Source organism: Lutjanus erythropterus, chromosome 3 (genome assembly GCF_056507025.1).
Source record: "Lutjanus erythropterus isolate fLutEry1 chromosome 3, fLutEry1.hap2, whole genome shotgun sequence".
NCBI lineage: Eukaryota > Metazoa > Chordata > Actinopteri > Lutjaniformes > Lutjanidae > Lutjanus > Lutjanus erythropterus.
In genome coordinates, this window is record NC_139319.1 from 34719301 (window position 1) to 34734254 (window position 14954).

Consider the following 14954-nt stretch of genomic DNA (forward strand, 5'->3'; position numbering starts at 1 on the left):
TTTATCCATTTAGACTGCTTTGGTATGAGTTGCCAAGTTTTGGAGATATTGACTGTAGAGATGTCTGCCTTATTTTGAATAAAATGGGACTAAATGGCCCTTGGTATTGAGTTTTTTAGTTGTATTTTTTGACGCTTTGAGCATCACAAGCCTAGTGCCATTTAGTTCCATTATACTGGAGAGAAAGTAGACATTTCTACAGGCAATATCTCCGAAGCTCTGTAATTTACGCCAGAAGTATCTCCATGGATAAACAGCATTACAGGTAAGAATATGTATTTTTCATTTTGTAGTGAACTGTCCCTTTAAATCCATAGTGTCTTAAAAAAATCAGGAATGAAAAACAAACGTACTACAATTGCTACATTTTAAGTAAATACAAGTTATAAGTTTCACAGAATTAATTGATTTCCATTATGTGAAGCTTGTGCTCAAATGCTTAAGCGGATTTGCTCGTCTCTGAGTGAATATGTAGAGAAATATGAGAGCTACTGCAGATCCACCTGAGCAGCTTCAAGTGGCAATTGTAGAGTACCATTGTGCAAAACATATTTTGCTTAAACAGCCTTTGAAAGGAGCAAATTCCAAAAGACTTTACCATTTTTATGAAAGCTACCAAATCTTGTTTAGTTCAGCAACAAACCTGTATTCATGTCTAGCTTATAATGAAATGCCTTCAACTGTGTGCTTTGTGATATCATGCTGTACTGTTTGCTGTCTTTTTACCTCACTGTTTCAATCCCTCATTTTCATAAAATCCCATCTAAGGATACATTTTGCAAATTAGTCAAAATACAATGCTACTTGCAGATAACTGTTTTCAGTTTCTCTGTGTATATTGTATCTCTCCCTATCAAACCATAAACTATAAATAAGTTGGGGCTGTAACTAACAATTGTTTTCATTGTCAGTTAATCTGTCATTTAATTTCTCAATTAATTGATTTGCTATTTGGTCTATAAAATGTCAGAAAATTGTGAAAAATGTCGATCAGTGTTTCCTGAAGCCCAAGATGATATCCTCAAAGATGATATCCTAAAAGTTCTGAGCAACTTGTTTTGCTCAGAATCTAAAGATATTCAGTTCATTATCATAAATAACTTTAGAATTATTCACATTTCGCATTCACATACAGTAGACCTGTGACAATTAATTAATTAGTTGTCAACTATTAAATTAATTACCAATTTTGATAATCGGTTTATTGGTCTGAGTAATTTCTTCAGGAAAAACAGTCTAAATTCTCTGAATGTAGCTTCTCAAATGCAAATATTTTCGGGTTTCTTTACTCCTCTGTTGACAGTAAACTTAATATCTCTGGGTTGTGGACAAAACATTTGATGACATCATCTTAGACTTTGGGAAACTCTGATCAACATTTTTCACCATTTTTTTGATATTTTATGGACCAAATAACTAAATAATTGACAACATAATCCACAAATTAATCAAAAATGTAAATAATCGTGTGTTCCTTTTAAACAGACAAGGCGACCAACCCTTTGAATAAGGAGACTGACTGGGACAGTATCAAGGGATTCTGTGATCAGCTCAACAATGAACCAGACGGGTAAGATGATGATGATGATGATGAATATCACACCATTTCAGAATAGTTGTTCTCTTTCCCACCATGTACAAAATTCAGAAACAAACTGCATTATACCCGTTGTTGATCTAAATTCTTACAACTTGCTTTAATGTCAGGGATGTTTTTAGAGCATATTTCAAATTCATGTGTTGCAGCCCTCTTGGCTCTTTTTGTCTGTCAGTGACGGTTAAAGTTTGTTTTATCTATCAGTCCCCAGCTCGCAACCAGACTTTTGGCTCATAAAATCCAGTCTCCTCAGGAATGGGAGGCTATGCAAGCACTTATGGTAAGAGACCGTCCATCAAAACTTGAATTTAAAGTGACTGTGATTTATTTGGATAACAAGTGTAGTCACCTGTGAAATACCATGTTAAAAGCCACTTTTTTGTAAAGGCTTTTCTTGTGAAGGTAAAATAAACAAACCTTAAATGATTCCCAGGTTCTTGAGACGTGCATGAAGAACTGTGGGAAAAGATTTCACAGTGAAGTGGGAAAGTTTCGCTTTCTCAATGAACTCATCAAGGTGGTGTCACCCAAGGTAATGATCCCTGTCTTTTATTCTGTCAGCTGTGCATCCATGAGAATTAATTTTTTAGAACTTTGGTAAAGCAGCTTTTAAATGACTGTAGAAAACTTAGAGACAACAGAACAGCAGACCAGGATAGACACATGTTCCTTCAACAACTGCATGAATTCTCTCTTCTCTGCAGTATCTGGGTGCTCGTGCTCCAGAGCCAGTGAAGAAGAAGGTGCTAGAAATGGTGTACAGTTGGACGGTGAGGCTGCCTGATGAGACCAAGATAGCAGATGCCTATCAGATGCTGAAAAAACAGGGTGAGCCACTCCGGAAGCCCAAGAAGATGACTAACACACAAGATAAAGGACAAGTTCTCATTTTCTTCATGGTTACATGCATGGTGTGTTCGTACGTTTGCCATACAGAGGTTTTACGATTCTGTCTTTACTTCCCATGTCTCACTAATAATGGTGTTTTGGTTCCTGATATTTTCCTTGTTTAACAAATAGTGTTTTGTACAAAGTAGTATCATTTCTCCTTTTTGTGTGATGAGCCAAAACCATGAGACTAATGTCCTTAGCAGTATAGTCAATACTTGTATAGGGTTAGGTATTGCATACATTATAACAATTCTGATTTAATCACAATTTAACTTGACACTAGTGTGATTGAAACGTGTAGGAATTGATGAGCATAATGGAAATTAAATTTTACTTACTGATTCCTTTGACTGCCAGGGCAGCAGGTCCGTCAAATAAAACAAAGACTTTAAGTCAACGGAAATAATGAACTTTGATTTAAGGGTTAAGGATTATTTTATTTATTATAGTTTTTTCCCTTAATTTGTAAACTTTAAATACAGGGACACCAGAAGTCAGTCAGAGGTCACTCTATATAATGACGTCATAACAAATACTGTGTGATTTACGATGAGTTAGTATCTCAAAATGATTCCAAACTTTCTTGAAATAGTCATTGAGTAATAATGAATTATTTTGAGATACTAACTCATTATTTTCAGTTAAGTCATTACTATGAGACACAGTGTCTTGTTAAAATGACATACAGGATCTTTTTTGTTTCCCATCAAATAGGTGTTAATGGGCTTCCGTAGAGAGAGACAGTGCATGCAGCAGCCCAATGAAGAGAAGACAAGTGTATGTAATATGGATCTGTTTGTCACTACTAACAGAGACTCCATCCTGCAGTGTAAACCATAGAATTGTAGAGTAACTCCAGGCTTCAAAAGCAAATAAATGTTGTATCATGTCAACATTTCTGTCCATATTTTCATGGTCCCTTTCCTGAGCTCTACTTTAGCACTTTGTCTCTGCTGTGAGTCATAGTCAGTGGTTCATACCACGGTCAAAATCTAACTTGGCACTGGTTGTGTGAGCAGCATTTCACTTGATGCTGCTCAGTCAGTCTCAACAAGAGACACTGGTATCTAAAAATCATATTGACAGAAAGGAGATAGAGGAGGAAATGGTGAAATCAGCTTGGGCAGTGTGGGCAGGCCATCAAGGCCACAGTGGCCACGGGGCATAAGGCCAAACTGAGGCGGCACTGTGGCCATGGTCACTGTGGCTTATTCAACATTTCTGCTCTGGTATGAACCATATCTTTAGCACATTGACCTCGGGTGTATTTTGACAGTATACAACTGAGCGTTTTATTGTAATGTCCTCACATTTATCTAAAGGAAATGAGAGGTACATTGTTATGGCACCAGTATCTCACATGTCTGATCACTGAGTGAGAGGTGACCCGGACTCTGTCACTGACATCCATATACCGTGAAAATATATAAAATGGGAGGTGTTGACATGTGAGGTTAATAGGTGTCCTTGTCCTCTTCCAGGCATTGTCAAACAGGATCCCGTGCTTCCTGATGACAAGCCCCTCCCACCCCCTCCACCCAGAGCCCAAAGTGCCCTCTTTGAGGATGAGGAGAAATCCAAGGTATGATGTGTAAGTGAGGATGAAGAGGCACCGATCACTTTGATTGTGCTTTCAAAAGGAAATACTTGTGTATTGCATCGCCATCATTTTAGATTCATGAATCTGTTCTGTTAAACCTGTATCAATTGTACCCATCAAATTCTTTTGTAGTGACTATCCTGGGAAAATCGTAAAGGGACCAGCAGTTTACAAAGTTCTCTTCCTCTTTTCTTTCCTCTCCTACTTAACGTCCTATCCTGTTTTTGTAGATGCTGTCTCGCTTATTGAACAGCTCCCACCCTGAAGACTTGCGTGCAGCAAACAAGCTCATTAAGGAAATGGTCCAGGAGGTGTGTCGTCGTTTCTCTTTACGTGCTGTACTGTATGTGGTCTGTCACATGTATGTGTAGCTGTGTTTTTTCCACCATATATACTAAATTCACACCTGATTATGTAGTATGATAACATTAATGCACATGAATAGTACTTTCAACACCTTAAATTATCCACCATCTGATTATTTGATTATTATAGTGTTACATTATAACACAGTATTATGATATTATTAATACTTTGGACTAATGTAATGTATGCTCTCCCCTCTCTAGTCTCCTCCAACATTGACATTGATGTAGAAAGCTGGCTATCCAGCTAATAATCAAGGTTTTGATATAGGTATAATCAAACATCATCAGTCTTTAGAACAGTGATCTTAAAACTAATTGTTTCATGTTCACCACTTTTTGTTGAACATCATCAAAATAGTTTATGTAAAAATCATTAATAACCTAAATAGAGGTTATTCCCAAAGTCCTCAAGATTAAGGTCATGATTTGAAAAACAATAGAATGGTTCTCAAAATGAATAGTAAAGGAAAATGATGACTAATTGAATAAATTTTATGTATTGCGAGGCTTTGTAAGCTTTGCATATTTTGATATGGATTATTCTTAAACTGTAAAATAACCTCAGGGTCCTTGAAAACAGTTGAATTTTAATGTAATATTTTCAAGTTTTGAAAAGTGCTTGGATTTTGGATAACGTGATTTTAATTGTAATAGCACTACTTTCATTACAAATCTCTATCTGACTGAATGGTTTGCTTTTTAGATTAAAAAAAAGTTAGAGGAGCCTTCTTTGATATCTTTTTTGTTTTGATGTGTCCTCTGGTGGAACAGTGAGTGGGAGGCTAACAGAAAGCAGGATTTTTTTTTTAAATAGAAATTGAAACTACTTGTCCAGTAATTGTTTGAGAGATTTCTATTTTACATTGGATCAGCCAAGTTGTATAGGATGACAAGTCTACTTACAGGTAACATGTTTTGAAACATGAAACCTTTGTTTTCTTTTCCGTCCACCCTTTTGCATTCTGTCACAAAATATAATTTTGGATGTTTAAAGCACAATAGCATTTAAATTAATGTGTTGAAATGAAATACGGCATATTAATATGTCATTAATGTCACCACAGTTGTAAAGAGTAGGAAAAGCTTGACATTGCACCTTCAAATGCTAGAAAAGTGTGTGAATTTGACTTTGGAAAAAGTGTAGGAACCCTGTAATCCTTGTTTCCATTATATTGTCATACTGATGAATAAATTCAGTCAGGGAGTGAAGTAAACTGAAAAAATGCTACAATTTTGATATTTCTAGATCCTATCCCCTCTTTTCCTAGGATCAAAAGCGCGTGGAGAAGGTATCAAAGCGGGTGAACGCCATCCAGGAGGTGAAGGAGAGCGTCAGTCTGCTGAGCCAGCTGCTAGAGGGCTACAGCAAGGAGAGCTGTTCCCAGAGCAACCAGGAGCTCATTAAAGTCAGCACAGCTCAGCACATTAAAACTATCTGCAGTCTCATAACTCTGCTCACACCTCTCACTGGTTTTAGTGTTTTTAACATATGTCTATCTGCAGGATCTTTACCAGCGGTGTGAGAAGATGAGGCCCACACTATTCCGATTAGCAAGTGATACAGAGGATAGTGATGAAGCCTTAGGTACAGTCTGTCAATTTATATAACTGCTTATAAAGTCAAGTCTTTTCTCCCATACAAATGTCACAGAATCAGTGTCATTCCGCAGTAAAAGGTTTGAAAACCACTTTGCTAATGAGCCTTTTGTCTGCTTTCAGCGGACATTTTACAAGCCAATGACAGCCTGACCCAGGTCATCAACCTGTACAGACAGCTGGTGAAGGGAGAGGATGTGTCAAAGGACGGTATAACTACACCCTCACAAAAAGGTAGGTGCTTCACTGTGTTTGTTTTCAAGCTTACTGTGGAAAAATGGTAGTGAAGTGTGATTTGGCATCCTCCAGTGTTTACTCAGCATGATTCATTTAAAGGGACAGCTTGGATTATTTCAAGTGGAGTTGTATGAGGTACTTGTCGACAGTCAGTGGTATTAGCAATGCGTTGCTGTGGGTCAGCAACAAAACATATTTTAGCCACTTAAAAAAGGTCCACCTAAAAAAACAATATCATTTTAAGCATATGCCATATTTAAAATATTTTCACTGCTTTACTTTTACTTTTACTACATACAGCTTTTTCTGATGGGAAAACCACTGTTAAAAATCACTCTCCAAACCAACCAAACTCTATCACTAATTTTACCTCTCAGAACAGGGAGTTGCTGGTCTACTGCTGCCTGGTTGAGTTAGTTTGTTTGTGTTATTGTGTGAGTCTGGTGAATCATAACTATTGTTTATAACCTAGAAGTCACAGAACAACATAACAACATGTTCTGCAAGTCTGATTAGTTTGGAGAGAGCAATATATGGCTTATATGAGGGTGGTTTTTTGTCAGAATAGGCTGTCTGACAGCAGGCTAAAGTAGGGAAAATCACATAACATACACTTAAATTGATACTGATTTTATGAGGTAGACCTTTTATTTAAGTGGCTAAAACACTGGTGCTGACTCTGTCCATAGCAGTAGATTGCTTAGCGTCCACACTGTTGTTTCTCTCATGCCAACTGCCATCTACCATAGGCAATACACTGACTATCCTCAAGGACCTCAAACAACTCCACTTCAGATAATCCAGACTATCCCTTTAACAAATTCTCTGTAAGCATCTCTGTGGACTGTAAGATTACAAATGGATATTCTCCGTCCAAATCAGGCAGCAGTAGCTCAGCACTCGTAGACCTGATGGGGCTTAACGCCTCAGCCAACACAGCACCATCCAACCCAGAGGCATCCAGCCTGCAGAACCTGACTCAGAACATGGGCATCAGCCTCCTGGACGATGAACTCATGTCGCTGGGTAAGCACAAAAAAAAAACTCATCTGGCCTCTTAACACAAAGATTATTAGATTACTAAGCTTAACTTTTCTTTTAACAAGCTAAAAAAAAAAGACAAGTCAGCAATGTAATCACAGCTCAGTCTGCTCAGCACAGTTACAGCTTATTTCCATTGGCCAGTGTGTCGCCCTCCTGTTGTCTGACTGGCTGACACCCAGCATCCTCAGAAGCACGTCACATCTGGCTAGACCACAACAAAGCTACACACATTCAAACCAAAAATGTCACAAACTCTGACATCAGCAATGAGTTGTTTTTGTTCACTTTTGATTGTATTCTGGATTTGCTTGAAAGTTTTTGAACAGCATTATATTTTAATTAGGGCTGGGTGACGTGGACAAAATCAAATATCACAGTATTGTTGGTCAAATACCTCTACTGATATTGTGACAATATTATAGTGATGACTATTGGTGCTTTCCCAAAATGTTAATCATTATATCCATATTACTGATGATTATTTATCAAAAATGTGACTGTGTTAAGTGGGTAGAAGTGAAAAATAGAACAGTCTGGATTACATCACTTTACTGCCACTTTTAAAACCAGGAAAAGACAACACTTTTGCCATATCTTGATATAATAATATCAAAAAAAGACAATATTTAGTCTCAGGGCTGTACGGTAACCTTTCATGCACATAGCACTTGTGCTACAGAGGTTGAAAGTATTGTAGCACAAACACCAAAGATTGCAGTATGAGTATAAGACTTTACCTTATCTAAAAAATACCACAAATATGCAGTTCATCACTTGACTATTAAAGGACATTGACGTTGCATATAGGCACACAGCCCTGACAAATATTGTCCTCCTTTTCCCACAATGTTAAATGGCAGACACACTTCTTGCTGTATCCATATATTACACTTCTAATGATCAATATAAAAACTCAGAATTTATATAATCATGAACACAATATTATTCATATTAAACTCTTATTTGATCATACATCATAAACCTGTAAACAGTGTTTATTCTCTTATTAGTGATTTACACGAACATGGTAAAAAGTAGAATCCAAAAGATTTTTGTTGTCTGAATGCAACAGATATATTCAAAATATTTAAAAGACACATTTCTAGCAGGGTATTTTCACCATTTTAACTATGTATTGATGTATTTACTCAAAAAAAACTTTAATCTGCTCACCTTGCTTTTCCCTTCAGTTCTTCTCTGGCCACACACACCTTCACCTCATAATATTGCTATAATATCAATGTACTGCCCAGTCCTAATTGTATTGTGTTTTTTGGGAAAAACAAATTGGAATGAAATGTAATTAACCTTGTGTTGCCTCTGATCTCGTAGGACTGAATGTAACAGAAAACTGCGACTCTCAGAACACTTTCCAGGTGCACGTAGTAAGATGATACTATGCTGCTCACATTAAAGCCGTTATATGTAGAATTCAAGAATATCTGTCTTTGGCACCACTCAGTGGAAGTTTTAAAACAAATTCAAATTATGCCTTAAGAATAATTTAAAATATGTAATGACATAAAAAAAATTCTACACATAGAGGCTTTAATATTAATTTCATTTTCAAATCATTTGACATCATCTCTTTATACACACGATCTCTGACCTGCTGTTTGTCCTCTCAGTCCTCTGATAGCACAGAATCCTCTGCTACGTCGGCCCCTGCTACAGTGTTGCTACCAGCTGTGGTCCAAAAACCACAAGCTCCACCTGTAGGGGCCCCCACTGCTCCAGCTAAACCCATGGAGGAGCTGGACATGTTGGGGAAGACATTGTTACAGCAGTCTCTACCTCCAGAGAGCCAACAGGTCAAATGGTGAGTGTGTCTGTGGAGCTGAGCTTAGGTTTGATGCATTGACCCTTCACAGCCCTGAAGTGTTTTATAATACACAGCGTTTTAAATCACTTGTTGAGGGGTGTTATGTGTTATATTTTTTTGACATGGACACAACTTGTGCTTTTTCTTCTTCTGCATGCAGGGATAAACTCCAACCTCAGTCCAGAGTCTCCTTACGAGATCTGCAGAAGTCCAGCAGCACCAACTCTAAACCTGCTCCCAATGCAGCCACCGCCTCATCTGTACCCACTCCTGCTCCAGGGCCCACATCAGAACAGACTGACACTCTCCTCCTCTCCAATCTCAGTCTCACCGCTCCTGCCGACCCCTATGACAACATCTCTTTAGCTGACGTTGCTGTGCCTCTGGAATCTATCAAACCCAGTAAGCATGAGCGTCGGTGAGGCTGGTCATCGGTCCGGTTTTCTCTCCTTATTTCTCTATTATCATGTTCTGTTTCTGTTTCAGGCAGCTTATTACCAGTGACTGTATTTGACAAGCACAGCCTCCGAGTGTTGTTCACCTTTGCCCGTGACTGTCCTCCATCACGGCCTGACGTGCTGGTGGTGATCATCTCCATGCTGTCCTCAGCCCCCATTCCTGTCACCAGCATCCGCTTCCAGGCAGCTGTACCAAAGGCAGGTTTATGTTGTCTGCTTTTCATGCTGATGACATCGAAGAGACACCGTCCCATACCTGAAGGGTTTCTGGTCCAGTCCTAAAAACAGCTATTTAAGTTTTCATGTAAAAGTCAGGAGAAAAACATATCTTTCAACTAAAAATCTATTTATGGATATCATCTGTTGACATGGTGTTTGTGTGGCTGTCTCTGTTGCCTAGGTGATGAAAGTGAAGCTGCAGCCGCCCTCTAGTACTGAGCTCCCAGCTTTCAATCCCATCCTGCCTCCAGCCGCCGTCACGCAGATCCTGCTGTTGGCCAATCCTCACAAGGTACTCTGACACTTGATCTTGTTTTTTTTTTTTTTTGTTGTTAAACAAAGGTAAACCTGCTAAAAATATTTCCAGTAGACATATTTGCTCTTTTGTTTGTTTTTGTTTTTGTTTCTTCCCCTGATGTGTCACATTCAACGTCACAAATGCAGTGACGTAGCAACAGTAGAACACAGCATGGTGAAGGCCAGCGACAATATGTTACAGTGGTTCCTTCCTAATATCTTTCACTTCAGTCTCTTTGAAACTCAATGCTGACTAATTTGGTTGAATGTTTGGGTGCTGCTTGAATAGAGGCAGACATGACGAAGAGTTGTAGGAGTTACTGAGGGAGGTGACGAGCCTTCATTGCCTCTTCCGGGAAAGGGAGTTTTTTACCACTAGTGTTGTTACGCAGGTATTTTTAAAGAATGGTTCCCAATTTTGTGTGTATTGTACACATGGATGCACATGCATGTGAGTGACTCAATCCACATCCTGCCTTTGGTTTCACACCATTCTGCTAATCAACACTTGGTAGTGGTGACACGCATTAGCATATAGCATTGGGCCAGCAAAGAAAGTCAAGAGGACAACCATGGACATAAGCAATGAATGATTTCAAGTCTATTTTTGTCAAGTCTTTGCAAATTTGTTTTTTGAGGAAGGAAAAGCATTCAACACATTTGTTAAACCACATTTCCGCTACATAGAACGGTTCGACTCTACTCATTTTTGCTGCTTCCACTGACGTCCTCTCCACTGTGGTACTCTCTCCATGGTGTTTTTTATACATCTGTGCTTTGCACGGTTTTGCAGGCTCACATCACTGTTTAGCTTGCTTGGAACTTTGATGGAGGTGATACCAAATTAAGTATCAAGTATTCTCTGTATTGAAAGCTAAAAAAAAAAGCGAGTAGAGTCTAGTCAAGGCATGCCATGCAGTGGAAATGTGGCTTTAGACCTCAAGGATACACATTTCTTTTATAATGATTAAAACTGACAACAACCGAAGTCCACAGTGCACCTCTGAAGAGCATGTGAGATTTGTTACGTAACACTGAATGGATTTTTAAATTTTCTTGTTTCAGGAAAAAGTACGTTTGCGGTACAAGCTGACTTTCAACCTGGGAGACAAATCTCATGATGAATCCGGTGATGTGGACCAGTTCCCACCTCCAAACACCTGGGGGAACCTTTAGTGAGAATGACCAACATCCTGTCATCTGATCTGCTGCTTCCTTTAGATTTTAGGTTGAAGTTGTCCTTCATCAGCGGCTCGAGGCAAGATGGCCTCAGCGGCTTCAAACTCCAAACTGGCGAGACGAGTTGTGGGAACCAGCTTCTACCTTGTGCCTTCCTGTCCTTATTCGACCATCTTTCTGTTTTTCTCTTTCCAACAATCAGTCCAATGCAAACTGTCAGAAACATTGATTCTGTGCAATGATTTTTGGGGGAAACAAAACCGAATGTGTGCATTTGTCTCATCTCCATGCTGTTCATCAATCATGTCAGATGTCCCATGTCATGTGAATTACATGTACCATGTCTCTCATTATTTCTGTTGTTTACAAAACCCAGTGCTCAACTTCAAGCAACTATCTTATGCATTCCTAACTACAGACAGTGTCTCCCAGAGACAATGTCTCACATTCAGAGTATTGTTTTGTGAGTGTTCAGATGTTACAACAAATGATTATTTTCTTTCAGTCCATCAAACATGCTTTTCATTTCAACGTAAAGGCAGTTAAAGTGATACCTTAAATGTGTTTACAGTATGACCAACAGCCAAAACACCCAGTGTATTCAATTTACAATGCCTGATAAATAATCTAATTATCAGAATTGAAATTTGTTTCCTGTCAAATCAAAGTTGGATGGATGGATATAATAGTCAAATGCTCAACTTACATGCAAAGCACTTCCACTTTACCCCATTATGAAAACTGTATTATTTGTTAAACAGATTCAGAGGGGAAGTCATGATACTGTAAAAGCTGTAAACACATGAATTGGTTTTGACTTTGTACGTGTACAAGGAGTTGATCTGAAATGCTGTAATAACTGGAGAATTATCAGGAAATCCATGCTGGTGTGTCCAGGCACAATACATGATGAACTGGTACATAGTTTTTAAAGATTGTCTTGGTTTTAATATTTGTGTCATGGGAAATTGTAGTTGGGCTGTCAGTGTGTGTCCAAACTGTGACAGCAGGTCTTTTCCACAGTAGACTGGTCCTACAGCGATGAGCACAGGTGTCACTAATAACATGAACAATGTCTCTGCTATATTAAAGTGTGACAGTGAGCCAGCAGGAACAATAGACCTTTTTCTCAGCAGACATTTTGACATGAAATAGTGGAGTAAACACACGTGTTACCATTAATAATTAAAATTTAGTTCTGTTCAGGACAAACAGTCAGTGCTTCTTAAGCGCCACTCTGCCCCTTGTTTGGTGTTCCAGTGGGAGTTGAGCAAGCTCGGTACTTCATTCTTTCCCTGTTAAAATGACATGTAGGGTCACATCTTAACTTAGCTAATGTTTGCAAAACACAGGCTATCTACCAACCTAAAGTTATCAAAAAGCTAGCTAACTAGTTAGCTAATTCATGTGGATTAGCAAGCTAGCAAAGCAGCATTTTGCTAAGTTAAGATGTGAATATATGTCACTTTTACAGGTCCCCCGGCATCGTCTTCAAAATGTGATTTTCTTTTCAACATTGACAAGCTGAGCACATAACACGAACAGGAAAGGAGAAAGTTGACAGAGGTTCCAAGTTTGCTCATCTGCCATTAGAGCACAAGGAGAAAAGGGGTGGGACTAAGAAAAGGTCGGTTGTGCATGTTGGCTCGTTGAAAAAGCTTTACTACACTAAATGGAGCAGCACCTAAATTAATTACCCCACTGTTTCATATCAATATGGCTGCAGTCTAAGAGGGCTTCAAGGGCTCTGAAACTGAGGCAGCTGAATGGAATGGAAAATCACTATGTACACCTGTGCTTTTCCTAAATGTCAAAATGTCTCTGTGAAGAAGAACTATGAAGGAAGGACACTAAATATCTGCCCTCACTAAAATGCTGAAATTTAGCTTTTAATTTTTGCACTTTTCTTTTGTTAAGATTTTTGGACACTTTTCGACTTTATGTTTCACTCAGGATTTTGATTTGGAGATTTATTTTACACATGCACTTAATTTGTTAAAGTTTTGCACATGAAATCATTCCCTACCACAGTACATTGTCTTTTCTAATTTGCTGCCTTTCTACTGTTGATTGACCCAAAGAGGGACACATCAAGTCCTGAGTTGACATCGCTGACATCTGGTTTGATTCTGCCGCATGTGCCTGGGACGAAACGTTTGATTTCTTTTATTTGCTTTGTACATATAAGTACACAAATAACCATTATGATCTTTGTGTTTTTCCTTATGTTCATGTCCTTATCAGAAAAGACTTTGTGAAACAAATGACACATCAAATGATGTTACAGAATCATACTGATACACATGGTCATCAAGTTGATTGGCACACGGGGCTGTGATCACTTGTTACGGTCATACAGACTAAAATAAAATGAGACTGAAGGACGTCCGAGAAGTAAGGTTCTTAAATACTCCAGCAGACAGTTGTAGGTTATGATGATGAGGGATCAATTTCAGATTTACCCATTGAGTAATAGTGACTTGGTTATGCACTTAACTTGAAACTAAGTGGTACATTTCATAAGGTAGATCAATGCACATCGATAAACAGTCATCACACAGTGCCATTAATAATTCATCTGTAATACTATAAATCAGCTATTTAATTTCCAGAGAGGTTTGAGCTTTTATTTATTTACAGAAGCATTTACACTACTAACTTGTCTCGGACCGGAAGAAAGAAAGCAATAATGAGACAAGAAAGTAGCCTCAGTAACCACCGTTCAGTCCTTTGTGGCTCAAACAGATTGTAAATAATGAAGATCTGTGCTCCCAGCATGAAGTACTGTATAAACTATGCATTTGGGGGGCTGTAACACGTTTGACTACATCATACGATTTAGAGCAGTTTAATTTCAAATTTGCCTTTTGTCATTGCCACAAGAACTACAAGTTTATTGCAGCATCTATCTTCTCCACAGTGTCATCCTCTTTAAGATGCACAGGGGCATAAACTTTGACTGGAAACACAATCGGTAGATTTTCAGATTATCCAATTTGGCTTCTTTTAGAAGACATGCAAGGATGATGACATAGACTAAAGAGTTCCCCTTTTATGAAACATTACTTACAGATACAAATCTCTGTTCTATGTAACCTCAGTCAGTCTAATTTATATGCTCAGTCAAACATAATCAAGTACTGTGCAAGCAATGCTGTCAGCCTTGTCCAGCATTCAGAGACATGAATCGGATTGGACCCCCTACATGAACTACATCTGGCAATAAGAAAAAAAAAAAAGTTAAGACCCAAAGTGTGTCAATCAACTAAACTGGATCCAGATTTTTAAGACACATAAAAAATTACAGCAAAACTAAGTGTTGTGCTGAGGACTATACAGTTGTATTTCTGAGGGAAACAAGTTTACTGCAGCATCTTTGTTCTCGACAGTGTCATCCTCCTTATGTGCACAGGGGCATAATCTTTGACTGGAACATTTGTGCTCCTAATGTAAATAAAAGCTACATGCCATATTGATGTATATTTATCAATAAAAGCAACAGTCATGTACATACTGCTGGGTACAAGTTGGTAATGTACTACAAATGTGTATTTAAGGCAAATAAAGTCATTTGTAAAGCAAATTAAGCCTACGTGTAAATAATCTGATCAATAATTTTCAAAGTAGAAAAAAAGTTTTTAATGAA

General features: G+C 38.3%; 1 protein-coding gene across 2 annotated transcripts; it reads left to right on the plus strand.

The window, feature by feature from the left end:
• Window positions 1-1487: 1487 nt before the first annotated feature.
• LOC146330378 (ADP-ribosylation factor-binding protein GGA1-like) lies at window positions 1488-11560 on the plus strand. 2 transcript variants are annotated; one of them, XM_084715911.1, is made up of 16 exons: window positions 1488-1570; window positions 1802-1877; window positions 2031-2129; window positions 2302-2425; window positions 3970-4070; window positions 4319-4399; window positions 5725-5862; window positions 5960-6041; window positions 6176-6286; window positions 7172-7315; window positions 8666-8718; window positions 8962-9152; window positions 9316-9557; window positions 9642-9811; window positions 10014-10124; window positions 11195-11560. In XM_084715911.1, the coding sequence occupies exons 2-16, from the start codon at window positions 1863-1865 to the stop codon at window positions 11303-11305; spliced, it is 1773 nt and encodes a 590-aa protein (XP_084572037.1). In that variant the 5' UTR covers window positions 1488-1570; window positions 1802-1862; the 3' UTR covers window positions 11306-11560. The 2 variants fall into 2 exon arrangements, with proteins under 2 accessions (XP_084572037.1, XP_084572039.1); XM_084715913.1 differs by having other exon boundaries at window positions 8666-8709.
• The last annotated feature ends 3394 nt before the right edge of the window (window positions 11561-14954 follow it).